Genomic DNA, 23,525 nt, shown 5'->3' with positions numbered 1-23,525 from the left:
AACTGAACCCAAATTATCCCTAAGTTTCTTGCAGGATATTTTCTTACTAGCAAGCTCTGAGAGTGAAGAAATCCAGACAGTGAAGTAGAAACCCAGAAGTTCACTGTGATGAGTACAGATAAGGTTTGGTGTCCACACTTTGACCCACCTGCAAATTAGCTTGTCCGTGAAACATTTTTTTTTTCTACAAAGGAACCATTGTGGGAGAGAAACACCCTGCTTAACATATGCTCTGTTAAAGGCTTCAGTTAAACACGCACACACACACACAGAAAGAAATATGTGCAAAGTATTCCAGATTATTCATGTACATCTGTCTCCTTAAACTGCACTCCAGAGACTGAAGCAGAACACAGGGGCTGTGATGGGTATCATACAGTTTATAAAAAATGAATGACTTTCATTGTAGTAGCAAAGCAACTGTACATGTATATACACACATGTATACACATGCGTGTATTTCTTTTTCTCTTAAAATAAAAACCTGCTACCTACCTGGTAAATATCACTTCAAAACCCACCATGGGTCAGATACACTAAATTTGTGAATATCCTTATATCCTTATAGCTCGAAACATGAATCATGAAATCTAAGGCAATCTACCTATGCAGCTCTCCCAGAGCATACCAGAAGCAAGTAATAAGATGAATATAACTATCACTAGTTATAGACTTTGAAACACATACTCTGTAAGTAGTCTTGTCCTATTATTGTTCATTTATACTGTGAAAATCAGTTCGGCGCTTAAAAATGCAAAATGGAAAAAGAGATGCTGTTAAGGAACCATTTCATCATTTTCGTCTTCATCACTCCGAAGGTTTCAGCTTCTTTGAGGTTGTAACGATATCTTACAACACATCACACTGACACAATTGCGTGACAGCTGTTTCAAGTGCCCCTGGTCCTCCTTGACTCCTTATATGTTAAGACTCCGCTCTTCTCGGGGCGCCTGGGTGGCTCAGTCGGTTGAGCACCCGACTTTGGCTTGGGTCATGATCTCATGGCGTGAGTCCGAGCGCCACATCGAGCTCTCTGCTGTCAGGACAGAGCCCGCTTCAGATCCTCTGTCCCCCTCTCTCTCAGCCCCTCCCCTGCTTGTACACGTTCTCTCTCTCCTTCCCAAAAACAAAGAAAGACTCCACTCTTCTTTAAGAAGGCTTCCCTCACCCCTTACGGTAGAGCTGATCCTCCGTCCATCCTCTCCCTGCCACTATCTCTCGTATATATCTCTGTCCAGATGTGCAAATGCCTCCCCGTCTAAACAGGAGTTCCCTGATGCTTCACGCTCCCTGACGCTTCAGCCTCACACATGAAAGGTTCTCAAGTGCTTGTGAAATGAAATGAATGAGTGAACGAACCTGATCCACCCAATCTCTGTATTTAATTTTTTCCACCTGCACTATCCTAAATGTCAATGACCTCGGTCCAATGACATTTCAGACAATTCTCCATTTCCCCCCCATTTGTGACATAAGGGGACTTTTGGTTTGAGGCACTGTACTGCTTAGAAGTGGTTATGAGCACCAGTTTTAAGAGTAAGTAGAATATCGCTTGCTGCTCAGGTTTACACACACGGCTTTGGACACAGCTTGAATATAGATTAGAAAAGGCCTTTACTGGGGCGCCTGAGTGGCTCAGTCGGTTGAGCGTCCGACTTCAGCTCGGGTCACGATCTCGCGGTCCGTGGGTTCCAGCCCCATGTCAGGCTCTGGGCTGATGGCTCAGAGCCTGGAGCCTGCTTCCGATTCTGTGTCTCCCTCTCTCTCTCTGCCCCTCCCCCGTTCATGCTCTGTCTCTCTCTGTCCCCAAAATAAATAAACATTAAAAAAAAATTAAAAAAAAAAAAAAAAGAAAAGGCCTTTACTCCTCAAATTCATGGTCTCTAGTACCATGTCACTCTATCACTCTTGACATTCACATCAGACATCATTTTTATACGGGGGCCCCCTTCATCATGACAAAGAAAAGATGCCCTTGGCAAGGAGAGAAGGACTCCATGAGTTAAATTGGGCATTCCGGAATAAATTATTTAGCACCACTTAAATCCTGAAAGCTTTGAGCCACCAACCTTGTGGTTTATGGCACTCTCTTCTATGTTTACAAGTTCCCAATAGTCAAGCAACAATTTAATTCCACAGTGCAAAATCAATACAACTTAAATTTACTATTGGAACGGACACTATCTAGCAAACTAAAAAAGATTTATTCTTCTACTGACATGAGATCATCATAAAGCTGCTTCTACAAAGAGGTACTTAAAAACCATCCTAGAATTTAGGAATGAATTCTTCTTACTGGACTTGTAACAAAGCTATGCCCACCCCTCCCTCACCCCTTTGCAGGGGCGGGGGGAATGAGTGGGATCCCCGGGGCCGCCTAAGTTCTGACCACACAGACCTAGCTTTGCCTTAACTCTGTCAAGGGCCTAGATTTTGGGGTGAGATCAACCTGGAAATCCAAGGACGCTGTGGTGGTGGTAACGAGAGATAGCCAAATGGCTTGTGAAATATATTCTTTCACTAGTTTAGAGTTTTCATCAGACGGGAAAGTCGATCATCGTCTTCACCCTAAATTATATTAGTAGTGCAACTAACTACAAGTGGGAAAGTTTGGTGCAGCGGTCAACGATTCCAGGGTTATTTATCTGGAATGGCCAGGGACGAGGCGCTTTTGTTGAGTGGCAAAAGCTGGCGCTGTTTCAAACACACCGGTGGACGAATCTGTAAGCTGCACCCTTCTCCTCAAGGAACCAAACTGGCGGAAAAGGCAAGAAGATGGAAGGACCGGTAGTAACATTCCCCCCACAGCGAATACGGATCATCTGCTCCGTGTAAAGTCCACTGCAGCTGATAGCCTGAGGATGGGGAAGCGGAAGGGCGAGCTGGGTGGGTCTGAACGCTTAGATTCAACAAGCTTCCAGAGTGCCTTCAATCCACCTGCACAGAACTCGTTTGCTGGCACCTGTCCTCAGGAAGGCTTGTTTCTCTTTCAACGGCCCAGAGCAGGCAGGAGAAAATTTGGGGGCGCGCGAAAGGGGTGGGGGGCAGCAGCAACCTAGTGCCAGGCTAGAAGGGAGCGTTTATCAGCGGATCAGCAGCCCCATTACTCAACGGACAACCGGGGTTCCCTCCCGTCCACCCCTATGTGCAATGCGCACTCTCAAGGACAAGAGGTTAGATCCAGCAGCAGCCAAAGCTAGGCCTGTAAAGCAGCAAGAGAAAGCCCAGCCTCACAGCGAACCGGGAGATGCTGGAGCGCTGCCTCCTCCCTCGCTCGCGCTGCTGGCTCGGCCAGCGCCCCGCAGGCAAGCCGGGCCTCCCGCCCGCTCAGCATCCCTCCTCCAGCTCCCGCTCTCCCTCTTCCGCCCGCGCCCGTGCCACCAACCTTCGGCGTGCGGATGTGCTCCATGGCGGGCCCACTTCCACAGGGTCCGGGGCGGGCGCGGCCTCACGCACCTGCGCGCGTCTGCAGCGCGGCGGGAAGGACGCGGGGAGGGGGCTTCGCGCGCGGGAGCAGGCGGGCCGCGGGGCTTGGCTCCGCCTCCAGGTGCGGCGGCGCCCGCGCGAGGCCGGCGTGCGGGCCCCGGGGCGCCAGCGCGGCCCTAGAGCGCGCGCGCGCCTCTGCGCTCCTGCCACCTGTCCTGCGCGCGGCCGCCCAAGCCCGCTCTTGGCTGGGGTCGTCAAGAGCCGCTCGCTTCTCTGTAAGAGGGGCGGCCGGAGTACTGTGAGGCTACTGTTCCCCAAGACACAATGGGGGCCTTGTGTTGGGTGTGGCCTCTTGGAGGAGAGCTGGGGAGTACGCGCAGCTCTGCGCCGCCCATTGATCGGGCTTCCTTCCAGGGCGTCCCAGGATAGGTAGGACTTCAGGGTGGGGCAGAAAAAAGGCTGCCGCTTGCATTCCAGGTCCAGGATGGCCTGGTGGGCTGCCTGTATGTTTGAGCACGTGAGCAGCTGGCATAGCGTTGGGAGTAAGGGTGGACACAAAAGCAACAGTGTTAGAGCCTTAGGTGGTGTTCTATTAAGTCAGGCATCTCACATCAACCTGCCACTTTACTGTTGGAAGAGATGCTTTCCCTTGGCACCGTGTTGGGTGCTCATTTGCCATGTTCACTTAGCTCTAACTGAACTGGAAGGTAAAGATACAAAACACCCATTATAAGGTATCATTTTTCCATTTACGATATTAAGAGTTGTTGTTGCTATTGTTAGTATTCAGCTATGGGGAAAGGCTAGAGAAGAAATGCAACCCCCCCCCCCCGCAACCTTTTTCCCTGCAACCCTAAGTGCACAACTGCCCACCGTAGCTAAAACTTCACAGAACTGTACAGAGTTCTTAAAATAATATCTATTCAGGGAGTCTGGCTGGCTCAGTCGGAAGATCTTGATCTTGGGGTCGTGAGCCCGAGCCCCATGTTGGATGTAGACATTACTTAAATAAACATTTTTAAAAAGAGTAATATCTATTCAAATTTTTTCCTAGCTTTTATTCATCTCTCTTTCTAATCGTCTTTAACTGTAGAGATTCTGTGTTTTAGCTCTTTTTGTTCAATGCATGGTAGGCACATTGCAGCTGTCCAAATAAATGTTTAAACCACACAGTGTTACATTTATTTTAAAGTGTCCAGATCTTTTTCATGTATCTTCTAGCATTTCAGTCTCCTACTGCTCTGGGAGACAATTAGGACAAGAAGGATAAACTGATGATTGCATATGACAAAATTGACCCAGGGTATAATTTCTACCTTACTAAAGAACACCAGGCACAGAATCAGGAGCACTGTCTTCACAACTCACACACTGGCCTCAATCTCCTCATTTGTAAAATGAACGTTACCTGCCTAGATGACCTTAAAGGGGGTTCCATCTCTAAATCCCGTAAGTACTAGGCATCTTATATTCACTTTGGGGTTTGCATTCTGAATAAGATAATAATCTTGGAATTGTGTGATTTCAGGGCTCTTCTGTCCCTCCTACTGGTGGGCAGATCAAGAGTTTACTTGGTGAGTAATTTTTGCATACAACTCGTCTTCATATTTGCATAGTTTTTTTTAAGCACCCACAACACTAATTGGTACATGGGAAGCCATAAATCTGAACGATATAAATAGCCTAATTTTAAGAAAAAAAAATCCAGATTCGTTTAAAAATACATCTTCCCTTATGATAGCTATGAAATCAGCATTAGGTTACAGTGAGTCAAAAATTATCATCAAGGGGCGCCTGGGTGGCGCAGGCAGTTAAGTGTCCAACTTCAGCTCAGGTCATGATCTCGCGGTCCATGAGCTCGAGGCCTGCACTGGAGTCTATGCTGACAGCTCAGAGGCTGGAGCCTGCTTCACAGTCTGTGACTCCCTCTCTCTCTACCCCTCCCCCGCTCATGCTCTCTCTGTCTCTGTCTCTCTCTCAAAATAATAAATTTTAAAAAATGTTTAAAAATTAAAAAATTCAAATTATCGGGGTAAATTCACATAGAACAAGCTATGTTAACTTAATAAACATAAACTTATATTTATAAATATTTATAAATAAAATAACAGTGCGGAAAGAAATATCTATAAATAAACATTTTAGTTTGGTCTAAAGATTCTCTGAGGAACCCTCCCCCACTTTTCCCTCAGCCCCAGTCACAATTCAGACTGTTAGATCACACACAACGTTGACCCCAAGTTTCACCGCTTCTCTGAACCACCACTCAGTGGGGCAGAAAAGATTGAACAAAGCAGCAGGAGCTGGAGGGCAGTGAAGTGAGGGAATGAGGAGTACACCACCGAAATGCTAACTTTGTTGATCCTAAGTGGGACAAAAAGAGAAACTAGCCACTTGTTTCCTTAAGAAACATTGACATTAATTGCAATGACATGGATGGAGCTAGAGAGTATCCTAAGCGAAGTAAGTCATTCAGAAAAAGACAACTACCACATGATTTCACTCATATGTGGAATTAAAGAAGCAAAACAAACACGGAAAGGAAGAAAAAGAGAGACAAACCAAAACACAGACTCTTAACTACAGAGATTGATGGTTACCAGAGGGGTGATGACGGGGCGGGGTGGGGGGGGGGAGTGAAATAGGTGATGGGGATTAAGGACTGCCCTTGTCATGGTGAGCATAAAATAAAAACTTAAAAAAAAAAAAAGGAAACACGTCAATTAACCGATGGTCATGCACAGGCTACTGTGGCGGATACTGGGAGACTGAAGGGAGATTTAGAAGAGAAAGATGCCAAGTTCCGTAACAGCGATGCAGACAATGCCAAGGAAATGAAAAGTCGATCAAGGAAGACGGCACCAGAGCAGGTGGAAACGCCGTAAGACGCCTCAAGGAGACCGATTCACTTTCTGCATTTTCCGTACTGATTATACAGAAAATAATGGGTACAGTCAGAATCACATACTTAGTTCTTGAAGTTTGATATTTGGTGTGCCTAGAATGAACTCCGGGAAATTTCAATGGATGCCGCATCTGTGAGTCTTCATGGAACAGAACTCTCTCCACCTGGCCCCAGAACCCAGAAGTGAGAAGACGAGAAAAAAATCCTCACTCTTAACACCCTACGTGATTTACAGATGGATGTACACCTAGATCTGCACGACATCAGCCTCTGCCCAACAGGTTGGAAAATGGCTATTTTTCTCTAGTATTTGTGAATCCTTGATGGAAAAGAAGTGTATTTCACAAAAATTATTTTCTTTTTTCTTTTTAATTTTTTTAATGTTTATTTATTGTTGAGAGAGAGAGAGACAGAGTGCAAGCAGGGGAGGGGCAGAGAGAGAGGGAGACACAGAATCGGAAGCAGGTTCCAGGCTCCGAGCTGTCAGCACAGAGCCCGATGCGGGGCTCAAACTCACGAACTGTGAGACCATGACCTGAGCCAAAGTTGGACACTTAACCAACTGAGCCACCCAGGCGTCCCTCACCATAACTATTTTCATCATCAAGAAAAACATCAGATAATAGGGGTAAGATCTAGTTCCCTTCATATTCATCAAACCACTTCTTCCCTTGCCAAGGCACAACATAGTTGTCCTCATTTTATGATCAGTGTCTCACGTTTCAGTGGTTTTCACCTTGTAAAAATGGTAGATATGACGGTACTCCTCAATATTTAATTCTCCCGTTCTTCACGGGCACACAGGAGACTTTACTTTTCAACACTGTTACTGTTGGGTGGGGCCATGTGGACTTTTTTTAAAGTTTATTTATTTATTTTTGAGAGAGAGAAGAGAGTACAAACTGGGGAGAGGCAGAGAGAAGAAGAGAGAGAGAGAGAGAATCCCAGTGTGGGGCTTGATCTTATGAACTGTGAGATCATGACTTAAGTCAAAATCAAGAGTCATATGCTTAACTGACTGAGCCACCCAGGTGCCCCTAAGTTTACTTATTTTGAGAGAGAGAGAGAGAGAGAGAGAGAGAGAGCATGGACAAGCAGGGGAGGGACAGAGAGGGAGAGAGAGAATCCCAAGCAGGTTCCCCACTGTCAGCACAGAGTCCAAGGCAGGGCTCAAACTCATGAACCATGAGATCATGACCAGACCTGAAACCAAGAGTCAGATGCTTAACCAACTGAGCCATCCAGGTCCCGGGGCCATTTCTGTCCAGTGGATTGTGAGAAGTGTGCCATGTACCATTTTGGAACCAAAGCTCTGCGTAACCTGGGTGGCCTTTCAGCTTCCTCTTCCCTGTCTTGATATTTGGGGATCACATCTTGAGATTATAGAGAAAATAATGACAGTAAATTCACTCTAAATGTGCGGTGTGACTGTGACCCAAAACTATTCAGCATTGGCTTGAAATAAAGGAAGAAAGAAATAGACCCTTTGCCAGAGTCATCAGTGGGAAAGCAGTCACCCTGAAGAGTCACAGCAGAGTCTTTAAAGTGAAAAGAACACGTTTTTATGGTTGCTTGAAGCCACTGAAATTTAATGGTTTAAGTTTTGTACCTGGACTAGCCTATCCTGAATTTACAGAGAACGGACATCCAGGAGAGAGTCAAGGTAATCTGTCTGCGCTTTCTGTGTTTCTGATCATTTTAAAAGGGATCGATAGTGTCTTTAAGGAGCCCTAAGAGGTTTGTCATAAGCCAGACCTAAAGTACTTTATCGTATATCACCAAATTTCTGGAGACCATCTTAAGAAATTTTTATCACATAGATATTTGAGTTGTTAAATAATATTGCTGTAGAAATTTTTAAACAAAAACTTGACATTAACTGGGAACTTTCCCAAAATCCTGTGATCTTCAGTGGCCTGAGGAGATGTGGATACTTGTCAAATAGTTGTAAGACTTTTTTCCGGCATACTTACATTTCTCCTGAGGCAACTAAAACTTCTGATCTGGCAGCGAAGACGAAAAAATGTTTCCTCAGGGGTAGGATTGCTAATGATTACAAACTCAATGCAATCCTGTTCAGCACTGTTAAACCTCCATGGTCTGTGCTATGTGTGGAGTTGGGCACCTTTTTCTGAAAAGTCTAGTCTCAGATAGAAATGCACTTAGATACTCAATATGACAGGCAAAGCTGCACTGGGGGTTCTGCCTGGAAAAGAAATAACATCCTCACCTTCAGGATTTTTATGAACTTGATGATGCAAAATATCGAAGGCTCCTTTGGTGTAGCCCTAAACCAGTTATGGAGAGGAAGCGCTCCATGGATCACAGGCAGCTTTGCCCTTTTTCTAGGAACAAAAGGGAAACTCTAGAACAGCTAAAAACAGCACTTACTCTGTGAACAGGCACGGTTTTAAAATAGGCGATTACATTTTGTTCTCTCTCCACGAAGGTGCATTGCTCAAACCCAGGTCTGTCCTCAGTCCATTCTTCATTGTCTTTCCACTGCCATCCCTTCAACTGGCACTTTGATGCAGAGAATTTCCAGATCAATATGTTTCGTCCTCATTTCTCTCTCCGCTTCGTGTGTTGTATTTCCATCCACCTGCAAGATGCCCCCACTCGGAGTTTCATCGATGGCATAAACTAGAGGTGGTTAAGAACACGGGCACTGGAGGGGCGCCTGGGTGGCTCAGTTGGTTAAGCATCCGACTCTTAATTTCAGCTCAGGTCATGATCTCATGGTTCGAGAGCTCATAGCGCAGAGCCTGCTTGGGATTCTCTCTCTCCCCCTCTTCCTCTGCCCCTCCCCCACTCACGCCGTCTCTGTCTCTCTCAGGATAAATAAACTTAAAAATATTTTTTTAGGGGCGCCTGGGTGGCGCAGTCGGTTAAGCGTCCGACTTCAGCCAGGTCACGATCTCGCCGTCCGGGAGTTCGAGCCCCGCGTCAGGCTCTGGGCTGATGGCTCAGAGCCTGGAGCCTGTTTCCGATTCTGTGTCTCCCTCTCTCTCTGCCCCTCCCCCGTTCATGCTCTGTCTCTCTCTGTCCCAAAAATAAATAAACGTTGAAAAAAAAATTTTTTTTTAATTTTTTTTTTTTTTTTAAAAAAAGAACATGGGCACTGGAGGCAGACTGGCCTATTTTCATATCACAGCTCTGGCATGTATTGGCTATGTGACCTTGAGCCAGTTTTCTGATCACTCTCAGCCTCAGGCTTCTCAGCCGTAAGATGGGCATAAATGATAAAACCTGTGTTATTTTGTTTCTCAAGCTGCGTAGATCTCTCTCTGTATGGATGTTTATTATATTACTTCCTACATTTTTATATGCCTTCAGTGGTTTAAATAAAAAAAAAATAATTGATAGAGGTGCCTGGGTGGTTCAGTCAGCTCAACATCCAACTCTTGATTTCAGCTCAGGTCATGAATCTCAGGGTCATGTGATCGAGTCCCGTATCGGGCTCTGTCCTGAGCATAGAGCCTGCTTTGGATTCTCCCTCCCTCTGCTCCTCCTCTCCCCTGCTTGCACTCTTTCTCTCTCAAAATAAAAACAATAATTGACAGCAAAAAAAAATTGGAGAAAATTACACCTCCTTCTTAGGGTGTATGTGACAATTCAGTGAGAGGGAGAATTGAACATATTTTGTGGCAAATACTTAACTGAGTGCTCACTCACCTTGTGCCAAGTACTGGGGATAAAAACGTGAAGCAGCCACAGCCCCTGCCTTCAAGATGCTTCAGTCTGGTGATACCAGCTTCTACCTAACACCACATCCTCCTCTTGACCTCATTATTTTGCCTGTTGGTCCCAATCCCTGAAGCTCAAAAGCTGAGAGTTGTTTTTGGCTTATGCCTCTTGCTGCCGCCCTTATCCAGACATACGTAGATTCCCTCCTCCGCAAGCATTTCCTCGGCTGGTCCCGCCACCTCCCTTTGCCAGTCGTTATTCTAGTTCAAGTCCACACTGCTTCATCCTGGCTGGAACCGCAGCCTCTGCTTGCTGCGGGATGCGTCTTCGTAAAAAGCCGCTTAGATCATGGCCCTCTCCAGCGACGGACCTTCAAGTCTTCAAGCGATTGACAACGGCCTTCTGAATCAAGTACCGTTTCCTCATCCTGTCATTTCAGGCCTGACCACGTCCTACCGTTCTCTCGTACAAACTGAGTAAGTGAGTCCACTGGCACTTAGTAGGTGCTCCACGTAGAGTTTTTTGGGGTCATTTAGTCACCCAATCACTTTCTGTATCTTGCATCGGCTTATCTTACCCTCATGTCTTTGTCCTACTGTGTGTTCCCATCAAATTCTTAGGTTCATTTCAAAATTCACTTCAGTATTCCCTCCAGGTACAGTTCTTCCAAAATAACTCCTGTCTTTTCATGCCAATAGGCAGAGATGATCATAAGCAGTTTGTGTCCATCTGGAAGCGCATTTCTGTGCTTCTTTGTTACTGCTTGTCCACAGGGAACCTGGATCTGTCCGCTGTCCCAGGAATCCCACGCAGGCCCCCTACGCTGATAACATCAGGCTGATTAGATCTGATAAGCAGAGGGGCACCTGGGTGGCTCAGTCGGTTAAGCGTCTGACTTCTCCTCAGGTCATGCTCTCGCAGTTCGTGAGTTCAAGCCCCATGTCAGGCTCTGTGCTGACAGCTCAGAGCCTGGAGCCTGCTTCAGACTCCGTGTCTCCCTCTCTCTCTCTGCCCCTCCCCTGCTCACGCTCTGTCTCTCTCCTCAAAATAAATAAACATTAAAAAAAAAATTTAGGTCTGGTAAGCAGAAAGTAGCAGGTACCCAAGATGCCCAAGCAAGGCACACATGTGTCAGAGGGCAAGCAATGCATTCTGGGAAAATCCAGAATGGGCTGCCATGTCAGTGAAGTTGCCAGAGATATGCAGTAGTCTGGGACACAGCTTCAACTTCCCAGAAGGTGAAATAGCTTCTCCAATGGGAAAGGCATGTTGCTTCACTTGGAACCCCTACCACTTCTTGCTCTAACCTAGTACTGAGCCGCCCGCTCTGAGTGGGGCCTGGAGCAAGACAAGGCTCTCCCAACTGGTTTGGGTTGGGGTGCAAACAGGTCTACACAGGGGGCCTTTTGGCCCCAGCAGATCCAAACACGCTCAAGGTATCTGCAGTGGATAGGAATGTGGTAAGGAGCCTCTGGCAAGCTGCAGTTGAAGAATCACGCCTGGTTCCTGGCATAGCCCACCACGAGCCCCACAGTGCCTTTGTGCTGATTTTTAAAAGTTTCCATTTGTTTTTAATCTTGGTAAAATACACATAACACAAAATCTACCATCTTAACCATTTTTTTTTTTTCGTCTACGCTTCAGTGGTGTTGAGGACATTCACGCTGGTATACAACCATCACTACTATCCGTTTCTAGAACTCTTCAACCCCTGAAACTAAAACAGTAGTGTGCCCATACAACAGTAACTTCTTCTTTTCCCCTCCCCCCAGCATCTAGAAACCACCATTTTACTCTCTGGGTCTCTGAATTTGACAACTCTAGGTAATTCATTTAAGTAAAATCCTACAGGAGTTGCCTTTTTGTGACTGGCTCATTTCCCTTAGCATAATCCCTGCAAGAATAATCTGTGTTGCAGCAGGTGTCAGAACTACATTCCTTTTTTTTTTTTAATTTTTAATGTTGATTTATTTTTGAGAGAGAGAGAGACACAGAGACAGAGACAGAGGATCAGTATGGGAGGGGCAGAGAAAGAGGGAGACACAGAATCCAAAGCAGGCTCCAGGCTCCAAGCTGTCAGCACAGAGCTTGACGGGGGGCTCAAACTCGTGGACTGTGAAATCATGACCTGAGCCGAAGTTGGACACTTAACCAACTGAGCCACCCAGGTGCCCCAGAAATACATTCCTTTTGAAAGCTGAATAGGGGCGCCTGGGTGGCTCAGTCGGTTAAGCGGCCGACTTGGGCTCAGGTCATGATCTCGCGGTCCGTGTGAGTTCAAGCCCTGCGTCGGGCTCTGTGCTGACAGCTCGGAGCCTGGAGCCTGTTTCAGATTCTGTGTCTCCCTCTCTCTGACCCTCCCCCGTTCATGCTCTGTCTCTCTCTGTCTCAAAAATAAATAAATGTTAAAAAAAAAAAAAGCTGAATAAAATTCCTTTGTATGTAGATACCACATTTTACTTCTCCAAGCGTCCATCAGCGGACAGTTGTGTGGCTTCCGCCATTTGGCTGTTGTGAATAATGCTACCATGAATATGGATGTACACACACACATATTTTTGGAGACTCTGATTTCTGTCCTTTAGGATGTATGCGTAGAAGCAGCATTGCTGGGCCATATGCTAATTCAAACTTGGATTTTTCGCGGAGTCTCCATACTATTCTTCACAGTGGCTGCACCAGTCCACATTGCCACCAACAGCGCCCAAGGGTCTCACTTTCTCCACATCTTTGCCAGCTTGTTATTTCCAGTATTTTACTTTTTTTTTGTTGTTTTTAATAGTAGCCATCCTAGTTGTTGTGAGGTGGTCCTTCATGCTAATTTTTAAAAGATGCAGAAGTGGCATATGAATTGAATGGTACCTGATCCATCGTGCCGCCATGTTAGCAATATTCAAGAATCAGGAGAAAGTGGGACCTAGGAGATGCTACCAGAGCCTATCCTGAAAGGACAAGTGCGTTATGTGAGAAAGCGGCTCAGACCCCCATGCTTCCCTCCCTCAGTCGACACTTAGGACTTCATGGGGCATTTGATGCAAGCAGCTCACAAAGAAAAATGTTAGCCTGGTTTATAGGTGGTTCTTCACAATAATCTCGTACCAGCTGGGAGTGGAATGTCACAGCCTTGCAGCTTCGCCCAAGTGGCCACAAAGGATGGAAGGAAGGGCACTTGTCCCTATGAGCAGAGCTCTGCGTGGTTTTTCTGGGAACTTCACATGCCTTGAAGGGCAGATGGCCAGGTGTGCAGATCTATGCCAGTTTAAAGCATGGGACCATGAGTTTGTTCAAGTGTCAGGAACTTGGAAGGAAAAAAACTGGAGTTGGGCAATGAGAACTAAGGAAAATATTTCCAGACTGATCTCTCAGGATGAGCCTACAGTATGGAAATGTCAGTATCCTATGTAAATACTATAGGACATCTGATCCGTTGACAGTACAACATTCTCAATAATATATGGACAAATAATCCATTTTATTGTTATCAGTTACTCGAGACTTTTCCAGCCTCTGCAGAGAATCCTTAATGGGCTCATGTGTGAGCAGCCATAGTGGTAGGAATAAAGGTTCTGTGTGAGCTCAGCCATGTGGCCCTCCCTCACTGAGTCTGATTTGAGTACCACCATTTCTGGGTGCCCAGTCTGCCCACAGCAGAGAGGAAGGCTGCTTCCCCCTATTCTGTGCAAAACCACCCCTGGTGAAACAGCCAGCCACCTGTGCTAGGTTGATTATACTGAACCCCTTCCACCATGGAAGGAGCAGATATTTTCCCTCAATAGAATAAATGCTTAGTTTAAATATGGAGTTGTCTTGGGGCACCTGGGTGGCTCAGTCAGTTAAGCGTCTGACTTCAGCTCAGGTCATGATTTCGTGGTTTGTGGATTCGTGCCCCGCATCAGGCTCTGTGCTGACAGCTCAGAGCCTGGAGCCTGCTTCAGATTCTGTGTCTCCCCCTCTCTCTGTGCCTCCTCTGCCCACATTCTATGTCTGTCTCTCAATAATAAATAAACGTTAATTTTTTTTTTAAATATGGAGTTGTCTTTCCTGCCCACAATAGCTCTATCAGCACCTTGTCATTGGACTTTCTTCCTATTCATTCACCATCACAGTATCCCACAAAATATCTCTTTGTAGCAAAAAAATAAAAATTAAAAAAAAGAAAAGAAGGAAGGAAAGAAAGAAAAGTGTGTTACACAAAAATAGGAAAAGAAACGGGCGAATGTCCACAGTGTTTATTGATCTTGCTATATGTCCATTCCCTCAGAAGCCGCTGGCCTCATAAACTCATGGAATGGCCCGTTAAAGACTCTTATGACACCAACTAAGAGATAAACACCTTCAAAGAGTAGGGTGATGTCCTACAAGATGGAGCGTATGCTCTGAATGAGTTTCCAATATTACAAGTTTTTTCCTACAGGTAGAATATATGAGTCAAAGAAAGCAGGGGTGGAAATGGGAATAGCACTTATTATTAAACCTACTCAAACACTTACTATTTTTTACTCCCTGACCCTACAATTTTGGACTTTTTGGTGTAGAGGCTATAAAAACTAAGGTAGAAATGCTTCCACTGGGGGAACACAACAGGAGTCCTGTTGAATCAGAAATGGGGATTGCTCTGATACTCCTCATGCCATTAAATCAAAAGCACCCCAGAAAGAGATACTTAGTTAGCCATGGAGATCGACCCTAATTATCCAGAGGGACACAGGGTTGCTGCTGTACTGGTAGGCACCGAGGAGTATGTCTGGAACTCAGGGATTCCCTGGCACGTTTCCTCAGTGACACTGCTTTGTCCAAAGGTAAAAAGCACCAGAAGATGCAGCCAAGACTCACATCATCCAGGAATTAACTAGCAAAGACCCCAACCATTTTACATGCAGTCTGGGGATATGCTTTTTCATCCCATGTTCAGTTGTGCATTCATTCGGGTGCCCTTGGCGGATAGGTTGGTACCCAGCCCGCATCACAGGCTTCCCTAATGCATCAGACATTAGCAAATACCTGCCCAATGTTCAAGTTTTTATAAATTCAGGAATTTCTTCAGTTCCTGTGGAAATAATCCTATTCCAATGGACCCCTAAGGGATAGGATTTGCCTAACCTAACAATCTGGAATCATCTGCATTCCAGTTCTAGTCCATCCAGTATTCCTGGTCACATTTTGATTAGTGGAAACATTAGAAACAACAAATACCAAAAATAAAGACAATTATTAAATAAAATGTATGGTCATATGTAAAATACTGTATGAGCTGTAAATTTTTTTTCAAAGAATACTTAATGACATAGAAAAATACTTATGGCAAAATTGTAAGCCCCCAAACCAGATAAAAAACTGTATATACAGTGTGACCTGAATTGTGTTTCAAAAGCCATGTGTGCATATGTACATATGTGTGCAAGTAAAGAGAAAGAAAATAGAAGACAGAAATGTACCAGTATAGCAATTACAACCAGGTCGCAGGTTTTTGGGTGATTTCAATTTTTAAAAAATATTTTACAAACATTCACAGGGCATATTTTAATAATGTAAAGGACATGATATTTTAAAGGCCATCTCAATTCAAAGCAAGTCATAATCAATAATCATGACAGTGTCATGATTCAAAGCAACTATTTTTGTGGAGATTAGCTTTTGTGTGTGTGTGTGTTTAAAGCAAAACGTAAGTTGGACACTGAAGAGTTGAGACATCTTCTAAGTATTCACTTCCTAAAGTTTCCATTCAAAAATAATCTTTCTGAGAAGTAACCCTTTTTTAAGGATAAAAGCAGGCTTATTCTCCGTGAGGAAACAAGAAAAGCAAATATCCCAAATGTAAAACAATAGTTGGAAAAAGAAAAGAGGAGGGTGCTCCCCTATTGAGTTGTCAGGATCTTGGCCGTGCTGTTTTTACAACCACAAAGAAAACAAAACAAACAAACAAACAACAACAACAACAACAGCAACAACAAAAACGCCCAAACCAAAGATCTTTCTAGGAAGTACAGTGAGGTTTGGTGGAACGTTTCGTGGTGCTTTAAAGCTAATGTTCTTTAAAAATTACTTAACTGATCTTTAACTTTTAGTAAAAATCTGAAATATATCTTTGGTATTTGGGCCATAGAACTTACATAATTAATAAAATTTACCTTAATCTCCCTCTTCTTTTTATTTAGATACAGATGCTAAATGTTGGCAAAATGTACGTGAATGTGGATCTCCTAGCCGGGACAATTTGAGATTTCTAATAAACAAATGTAGGAATTGTTCCTGGGTTGCACTGGGGTTTCTTGTGGAGATAATGAGTAATTTTGAATGACGGCTCTGCAAGAAAGTTCTTCTCTTCTTTGTCAGAGAGACTAGTTTTGTAAACAAAAGCAGTGAACAAGATTCATTCAAAATGGTGAACTAACATGGGTTTGACCTGGATCTAACTTGCTGAGAACCACTGATGTTTGCATTTAAATCTGGCAGTCATTATTGACTCTCTCGCCACTGCACAAAACAGCTTAAGCACAGCATAGAGTAGGAATCCCATTATTTTCAGGTAGAACAGATCAAGTTTATTGTCAGGGTTCTGTCCCTAGTCATTCTACCATTTTGCAGTGAGTCGCCTTGGATAATCGCTAATTTATGAGTGGATTCTAGCCCAGGAGTCATGTTGGAAGCAGGTTGGTTACTGCTCAGTCTTCACAAATAATGACTCGATTTCCGGGCCATTCCTTAGGAGGTGACGCAAACAGTGCTATTAATTGTGCTACTATTTACATTGTATTGAACTTCTATTTATAACATTATGTCTACATTGAAATGCAAAGGGATTGGTTTGACTGTGCATTTTAGAAACACACCTCCCTCCACCTTAGAGGCACAAGGGGGCATTTCCACAAGCCTTGGAATACTAGTGGCTGGCAGCCTTGAGCAACAGGGGTGCCCGCGGTGGTGACATCTCTCTTGAGGATCAATTATCTCAACTCTTCCCTGTTTATCTTGCTAGGTTAAAGGATATCTAGAGATTCTATGGTCGTGCAAACTATGAGGCAATATTCTACCAGGATATAAGGTTACATAACCATAACCATGTGGCTGTTTTTGCAGTCATATGTAGAATATAGTATCTCAATTGCAATAATGTGTCAATCAATGATCCATTTCATCGGCTGCTCCTGAATCTTACGGTAACATCTATTAGCAATTGTTTATTCATTTTGGTCTTGGGAACAGTAAACAGAAAAGACTAAGAAAACGTGTAGGGGGAAATAGAGATAATTCTGTTAATGTCTTTTTTGAAAATTGAGAAAAACTAATCTTATTCTATATTAACGGACAATATCATTATCCTGGTCCAGCTTTGAAAGCATTGTTTAAGCTCTAAAAGTTTTGTCGGGGCGTCTGGGTGGCTTAGTCGTTTAAGCATCTGACTTCAGCTCAGGTCATGATCTCAGGGTTTGTGAGTTCGAACCCCATGTTGGGTTCTGTGATGGCAGCTCAGAGCCTGGAGCTTGCTTCAGATTCTGTGTCTCCCTCTCTCTCTCCGTCCCTCCCCCGCTCACTCTCTCCCTCTTTCTCAAAAATAAATAAACATTAAAAAAAATTAAACTCTAAAAGCTTTGAATTAAAGAGCAAAAGAGAGGAGGGAGTGGTAGGCATAGCTCAACAATGATTCCCCATGATCTTATATTCAATGACCCACCTTTGTATGTCCAGGAGCCCTGAAAACCAAGGGAGGACAGTAGACTCAACAGACTAACAATAGAGCTTCCATTACTAGAAAGCCTAAAAATATCACAAAATTCCCACTAGCGGTGTTAAGTTGATACTATTTGTCTCTTTGCAAGATACATAATGCATACCCGAAACACCAAAAAATACTTTTCTAAAGTAGTTTCATGTCTCAATTTGCTTAGGGTACTTGAGGTGTTATTGACATGAAACAAAGCAATTTGTTTTAATGTTAGGAGGAGAAGCTGGCTAGAAAAACAAATTGCTTAGGATCCAGCAGGAGAATGCGACAGCACTCATTGACTGCATTAAAATATTTATTGAGTGAAAACTGAACACCTGATACCCTTGGCCTTTGGAAGAGGAAGCCGCAGCAATCCTTATCACTGTCGGTGGGCTGGGAGCTTTCCTGCGCCTTAGGATCTCTGGAGTGTTTGCAGTGTTAATTCCCAACCCTTCATTTTCAAGATTGTTCAACTGCCAACATGAGTACACTTCAATTATCAGCAATGAGCTTCCACAATTCATTTCTAGTAGTTTGTACACTTCTTTAAATTTCCCTCGGAAGTTAATACATACCTGACAGACTTAGTTCAAAAGCACTTGCTTACAACTGAAGCTAAACCCCTGGTCACAGCTAATTATTTGCAGCTGCTACAATTGTCATATGGCTAGTATCGCTTTTCTGTTACTAATTATTTAAAACAATGACAAAATATAATAAAGCAATCAATTCAGAGTTTTATGAACATTTCTGAAGACAAACAAACAAACACGAAAGCAGCTTAGTTTAAAGTACTGTGTTGATGGGGCGCCTGGGTGGCTCAGTCGGTTAAGCGGCCGACTGCGGCTCAGGTCATGATCTCGCGCTCCGTGAGTTCAAGCCCCGCGTCGGGCTCTGTGCTGACAGCTCAGAGCCTGGAGCCTGTCTCAGATTCTGTGTCTCCCTCTCTCTGAACCTCCCCCGTTCATGCTCTCTGTCTCAAAAATAAATAAACCTTAAAAAAAAATTAAAAAAAAAAAAAAGTACTGAGTTGAAGGGCCCCTGGGTGGCTCAGTCAGTCAAGTGTCCGACTTTGGCACAGGTCATGATCTCACAGTTTGTGGGTTCGAGCCCCGCGTCAGGCTCTGTGCTGACAGCTCAGAGCCTGGAGCCTGCTTTGGATTCTGTCTCCCTCTCTCTGCTCTTCCCCAGCTCGTTCTCTCTCTCTCACTCTCTCTCTCTCTGTCTCTCAAAAATAAATAAACATTAAAAAAAAATTCTTTTAAACAAATAAGTAAAGGGTATGTTGACTGGCCAGTACATCAGCAGGAGATACCTCTGAATGTGTATTCACCAGGTGATAAGTAGAAGTTCAGAGTCTGCAAACTGGGGTCATCATATTGGAATACATAAAAGTATAGGTTGTTTTAAAGTCATGTAGGTTATTTATAAGTCAAGGTCTTACCTTTACTCCTTCGAGCAACAAAGTGTACTTTTCTGAAAAAAAAAAATTAGTATCAAAGTTTTAGTTAGAATACTGTGGGAGTGAACAATCCTTCAACATAAATTTACCTCTCTAAACAAAAGCTATAAAAATGCATGCACACATACACACACACACGCACACACACACACGCATGCACGCACAGTGTTCACTGTGCTGAAAGGGTCACTTCCTACAAACCAGATTGTAGTGAAGTGTATACAATGCAGCTGAGATGAATCCTTTCCTCAAATTGTTTCTCCCGTGACATAATGGGAGGCACTACCCAGGAAAATCACTTTATTTTAATCTTTTTCAGCTTAAAAAAGAAAAAAAACAACAAACCAACAACTTTCATTTATCATTGGAAACTCTAAACCCAATAATCACAGCAAGTGCTTTGTGTTAATTATTTTTGATTAATTTAGTTTTTCTTTATGTCACTGTGTTGAGAGGCACGGTGCATTTCTCATTAATGGTTTTTGGGATGGGAAAATTAATGCAGAGTGCAAGACTGACCCACAAATTGCAGGATATTTACTGTCCTTGATCTCTGGACACTAAATGCCAGAAGAACTCCCCAGTCACTGTGACAAGAGAAAATAGTCACAGGGTACCTGGGTGGCTCAGTCTGTCGGGCGGCCAACTTGGGCTCAGGTCATGATCTCGCGGTTCATGAGTTCGAGCCCCACATCGGGCTCTGTGCTGACAGCTCAGAGCCTGGAGCCTGCTTCAGATTCTGTGTCTCCCTCTCTCTCTGCCCCTCCCCCACTCACGTCTGTCTCTCTCTGTCTCTCAATAATAAATAAACGTTAAAAAAAAAAATAGTCACTTCCCCACAGCATCCACAAATGCCCCCTGGTTCCAAACGCCCAGCCAGGTTAAGAACCACGGTAGAGACTTCACAGTTACTTTCATAGATGTCAACTACCGTTTAAGGGGAAAAATGGAATCGGTAATAGATGAAATAGTAATAAGATTAGCAAATACTGTTTATTGAGTCCTTTCTATATGTAAGAGCTCATAGCAGCCCTGTGAGGAGAGGAAGAAGCAAAACTTAAACATTAAACAACAAATCCAAGTCATAAAGGCATCAAAGTGGTACCATAATTTGAATTCATAATTATCTTACCCCATATCTTATGCTATTTTTTTAACATTTTATTTAATTATTTTGAGAGAGAGAGAGAGAGAGCAAGAGAGAGAGAGAGAGAGAGGCAGAGAGAGAGGGAGCCAGAGAATCCCAAGCAGGCTCCTCACTGACAGGGCAGAGCCTGGCACGGAGCTTGAACCCAGACCCAAGAGATCATGACCCCAGCTGAAATCAAGAGTCGGACATTAACCAACTGAGCCACCCAGGTGCCCCTCGTATCTTATGCTCTAGTTCACCAAACTAGCTAGGTTACTATTTTAAGTCAATTAAACTAAGTCAGCTGACCTTCAGACAACTCTATCAATCTGACCAAAACCCAGATTTTGTGCAAGGTTAACACACTCATTTATATTTCTACACAGTATACCCTGAATGGAGCTGGTTTTGCTCAGCCTGAGCCACAGTCTAATCTTTAATAATTAGGTAGACTTCAAACAGTCTGTAGGTAGATATAAATGACAATACCTGTAAGAATCCTTACGAAATCTTCAGAATTTGTACTGAGACTAATTGAATTCACAGTCTATAAAGTAATGAGAGTATAACCAAGAAGTCTCTGGGTCTTCCTAGCCTGTGGATTTGTCTTCTAGTGGCTTGTTGTCTCCACTTGCTCAACAGAAATTCCTGTCTCCAGAATGTTCCCCTCAGGCATGTGAAGGCATTCCTAGAGGCTTGCTCAGGTATGTCCAGGAACACCTGTTCTCCTCAAGCTCGTCTCCAGGCTCTGTCATGAAAACCCCAGCTGAGGGTACCTCGTCCACTGCTCTTGAAGCCTTCAGTAAGGAGATTAACATCCACGCCGAGAGAGTTGTTTCCTGGCACTTCCAGGCTGACCGTTTTCACGGCTCAGAGCCATGCTAGATTTCCCACAGAGGGTAGAGAAGGCACCTCTCTCCTCAGCGCTGGGTCACACTTTTCTGAGCAGCAAAGCAGCTCTGCTTGAGCCCAGAGTCCACCGAATTTCTCATGAAACTCCTTTAGTTTGGGGCTCGCCCATCTTTACACTGGCGCTCAAACCAGACAGGGAGCAACCACTAGGCAGTTATGCTCTCCACTGTCCTTGTCTCTAAAGAAGATAACAGCAAAACTCCTAATTTTGGGAGTTAATTTTGTGTGTTCACGAGGCTAAGGTGCCCAGTTTGGGGGTCAAAAACCAGTCTAGATGTTGCCGTGAAGGTATTTTAGATGTTATTAACATTGAAATCAGTAGTCTTTGATTAAAGCAGATAACGTGGGCAGGCTTCATCCAATCAGTTGAAGGCCTCAGGAGAAAAGACTAGTGTCCCCAAAGAGGAACGGATTCTGCCTCCAGACTGCCTTTGGACTCGAATGCAGCAACATCAACTCCTGCTGGAATTTACAGCCTGCCAGGGGGCCCTGCGGATTTTGACCTTGCCAGTGCAACCATCACATAAGCCAATTCCTTAAAATAAATATTTAGCACTAGACTTAAATACAAAGAGTAGATAGGTATAGGTCAAGATATAGATTTATAGATATAATATAGATATATAGAATATACATAGGATAATATGATTATAAGATATACATCTATATATTTCCTATAATACCTCCTGTATATATACCTAGTATATATCTCCTATTGGTTCTATTTCTCAGGAGAACCCCGACTAATACACTTATCCCATCCTCTTTCAGATAAACCAAAACTACTCAATTATAGCATCTCAAGTAAACAGATGCTCCAGAGACATCATCTGCTTGCAAGGTCGGCAACCAGACATTGACTGATTACCATTTTGAGGTCTGGTGGAGCACCATTTTATATTATAGATAATGATGTAGAGAAGATACAAGGTGGGTTAGGATATCAGTCTCAGTTTCTCTCACTTAGGGCTCTAAACAAGTGTTGCTAATGGGATGCCCCCTGTGCTGGTCTTGTCTCAGGTTCTTTCCCCAGATGGTTGGTAAAATTGTCTGCTTGTTCAAGAACATACCTACCACCACAGTTTCAACTTTTACTACTACTACAATTAACTGACATGTATTGACCATTTCCTCTTTAACCCAGATGTCAGTGGGGTTATACTCACTCTCCGAGATAAAAGTAGCTTGCATCCATAGGCCATACCTCATGAAAATCCAAATTTATGCAGATGTTCAGATGAGAAGGAAAGTCAACACAAGCTCTGGAATCCCGTTGCCTCTCTTCCATGGTATGCCATGTTAGACTTACAGCTCATCTTTTTTTCTGTATTTCTACCTGAAACAACCAAATCAAATACACACACACACACACACACACACACACACACACATATATATAATACTGATAATTTTTAAGGATTTTTTGGGTTACTTATGTCACGTCACCCAACAGTACTACCAATCTGAAAACGCATGTTAGTGTCGTGAGTAATATTTGAAATAGTAATTGAAGTTCTTTCTCCTTAGGTTTCCTTTTATATTATCTTCCCACCCACTACTCAAGCGAACTATAACATCTTTGATTTACACTTAAGAGGTCAGATATAAACTACAACTGAAAAGTCTTTGAGGGGCAGAAAGTTGAGCTGAGAGCCACAAACCTAAAAAAAAATTTTTTTTTCTGAACTCCAAAACTTCAGCTTTAATTATCAAGAGTCAAAGCCTGAAGGAAGAAGATACCGCGTTTATTCTCAAACAACAAACAAACAAGAAAGATGAAGAGCCCATTTGCAACCACACAAGAAGAGGATGAAAAGACTTTTCTTGGCTGGAGGAAAGAACTTCAAAGAGGAGAGAAAGCAAGAGAGAAGAGAGGGAGTTTGTAAGTGTCTCTGGCCCCTGGCCCTCCTCCTGGCCTAGGCCTAGTCTAGGTACGGAAGGCAACTGGAAATCCAGGATAGGGTTAGGGGACCCAAAGCAGGAGGGCACCCAGGCCTTCCTTCTCAGAGCCTAGCCTGGGAAGGCTGTCAGCCACTCCAAGGAACCCTGCACCCATCCTGGTGCCACGAAAATCTGAGAGATATGCCCAGACATCTGGTTCCAGGACCACCTCATGCATCCTCAGGTTCATACAGGAAGAGCAGCAGAAAGTTCCTGTGGTCCTGGCTGATGGCACCCAGACCAGGGGACATGGAGGGAACTAGAATCCATGCCCTAGTTATCAGGACCCAGTGTGACCTGCAGTGAGCAGATAATCAGAGGTGTGACGGGGAGGACACTGTTTCCTTTGGCACATGCA

General features: G+C 44.0%; 1 protein-coding gene across 2 annotated transcripts in view; it reads right to left on the bottom strand.

The window, feature by feature from the left end:
• Positions 1–22,502, bottom strand: part of MTMR7 (myotubularin related protein 7) — a 125,048-nt gene extending 102,546 nt beyond the window's left edge. Inside the window, exons 1-2 of one of the 2 annotated variants that reach the window (XM_045454899.1) lie at positions 22,393–22,502; positions 19,168–19,199 (exon numbers count right to left, since the gene is read on the bottom strand). In XM_045454899.1, coding sequence (XP_045310855.1) covers positions 19,168–19,199; positions 22,393–22,435 — 75 coding nt within the window. In that variant the 5' untranslated portion in view covers positions 22,436–22,502. Of the gene's footprint in view, positions 1–3,385; positions 3,556–19,167; positions 19,200–22,392 lie in introns of those variants that run through there. The other variant, XM_045454908.1, reaches the window with a different exon arrangement.
• Positions 22,503–23,525: the final 1,023 nt, after the last annotated feature.

Source organism: Leopardus geoffroyi, chromosome B1, assembly GCF_018350155.1.
Source record: "Leopardus geoffroyi isolate Oge1 chromosome B1, O.geoffroyi_Oge1_pat1.0, whole genome shotgun sequence".
NCBI classification, from domain to species: domain Eukaryota; kingdom Metazoa; phylum Chordata; class Mammalia; order Carnivora; family Felidae; genus Leopardus; species Leopardus geoffroyi.
This window is presented reverse-complemented; position numbering and strand designations above follow the sequence as displayed.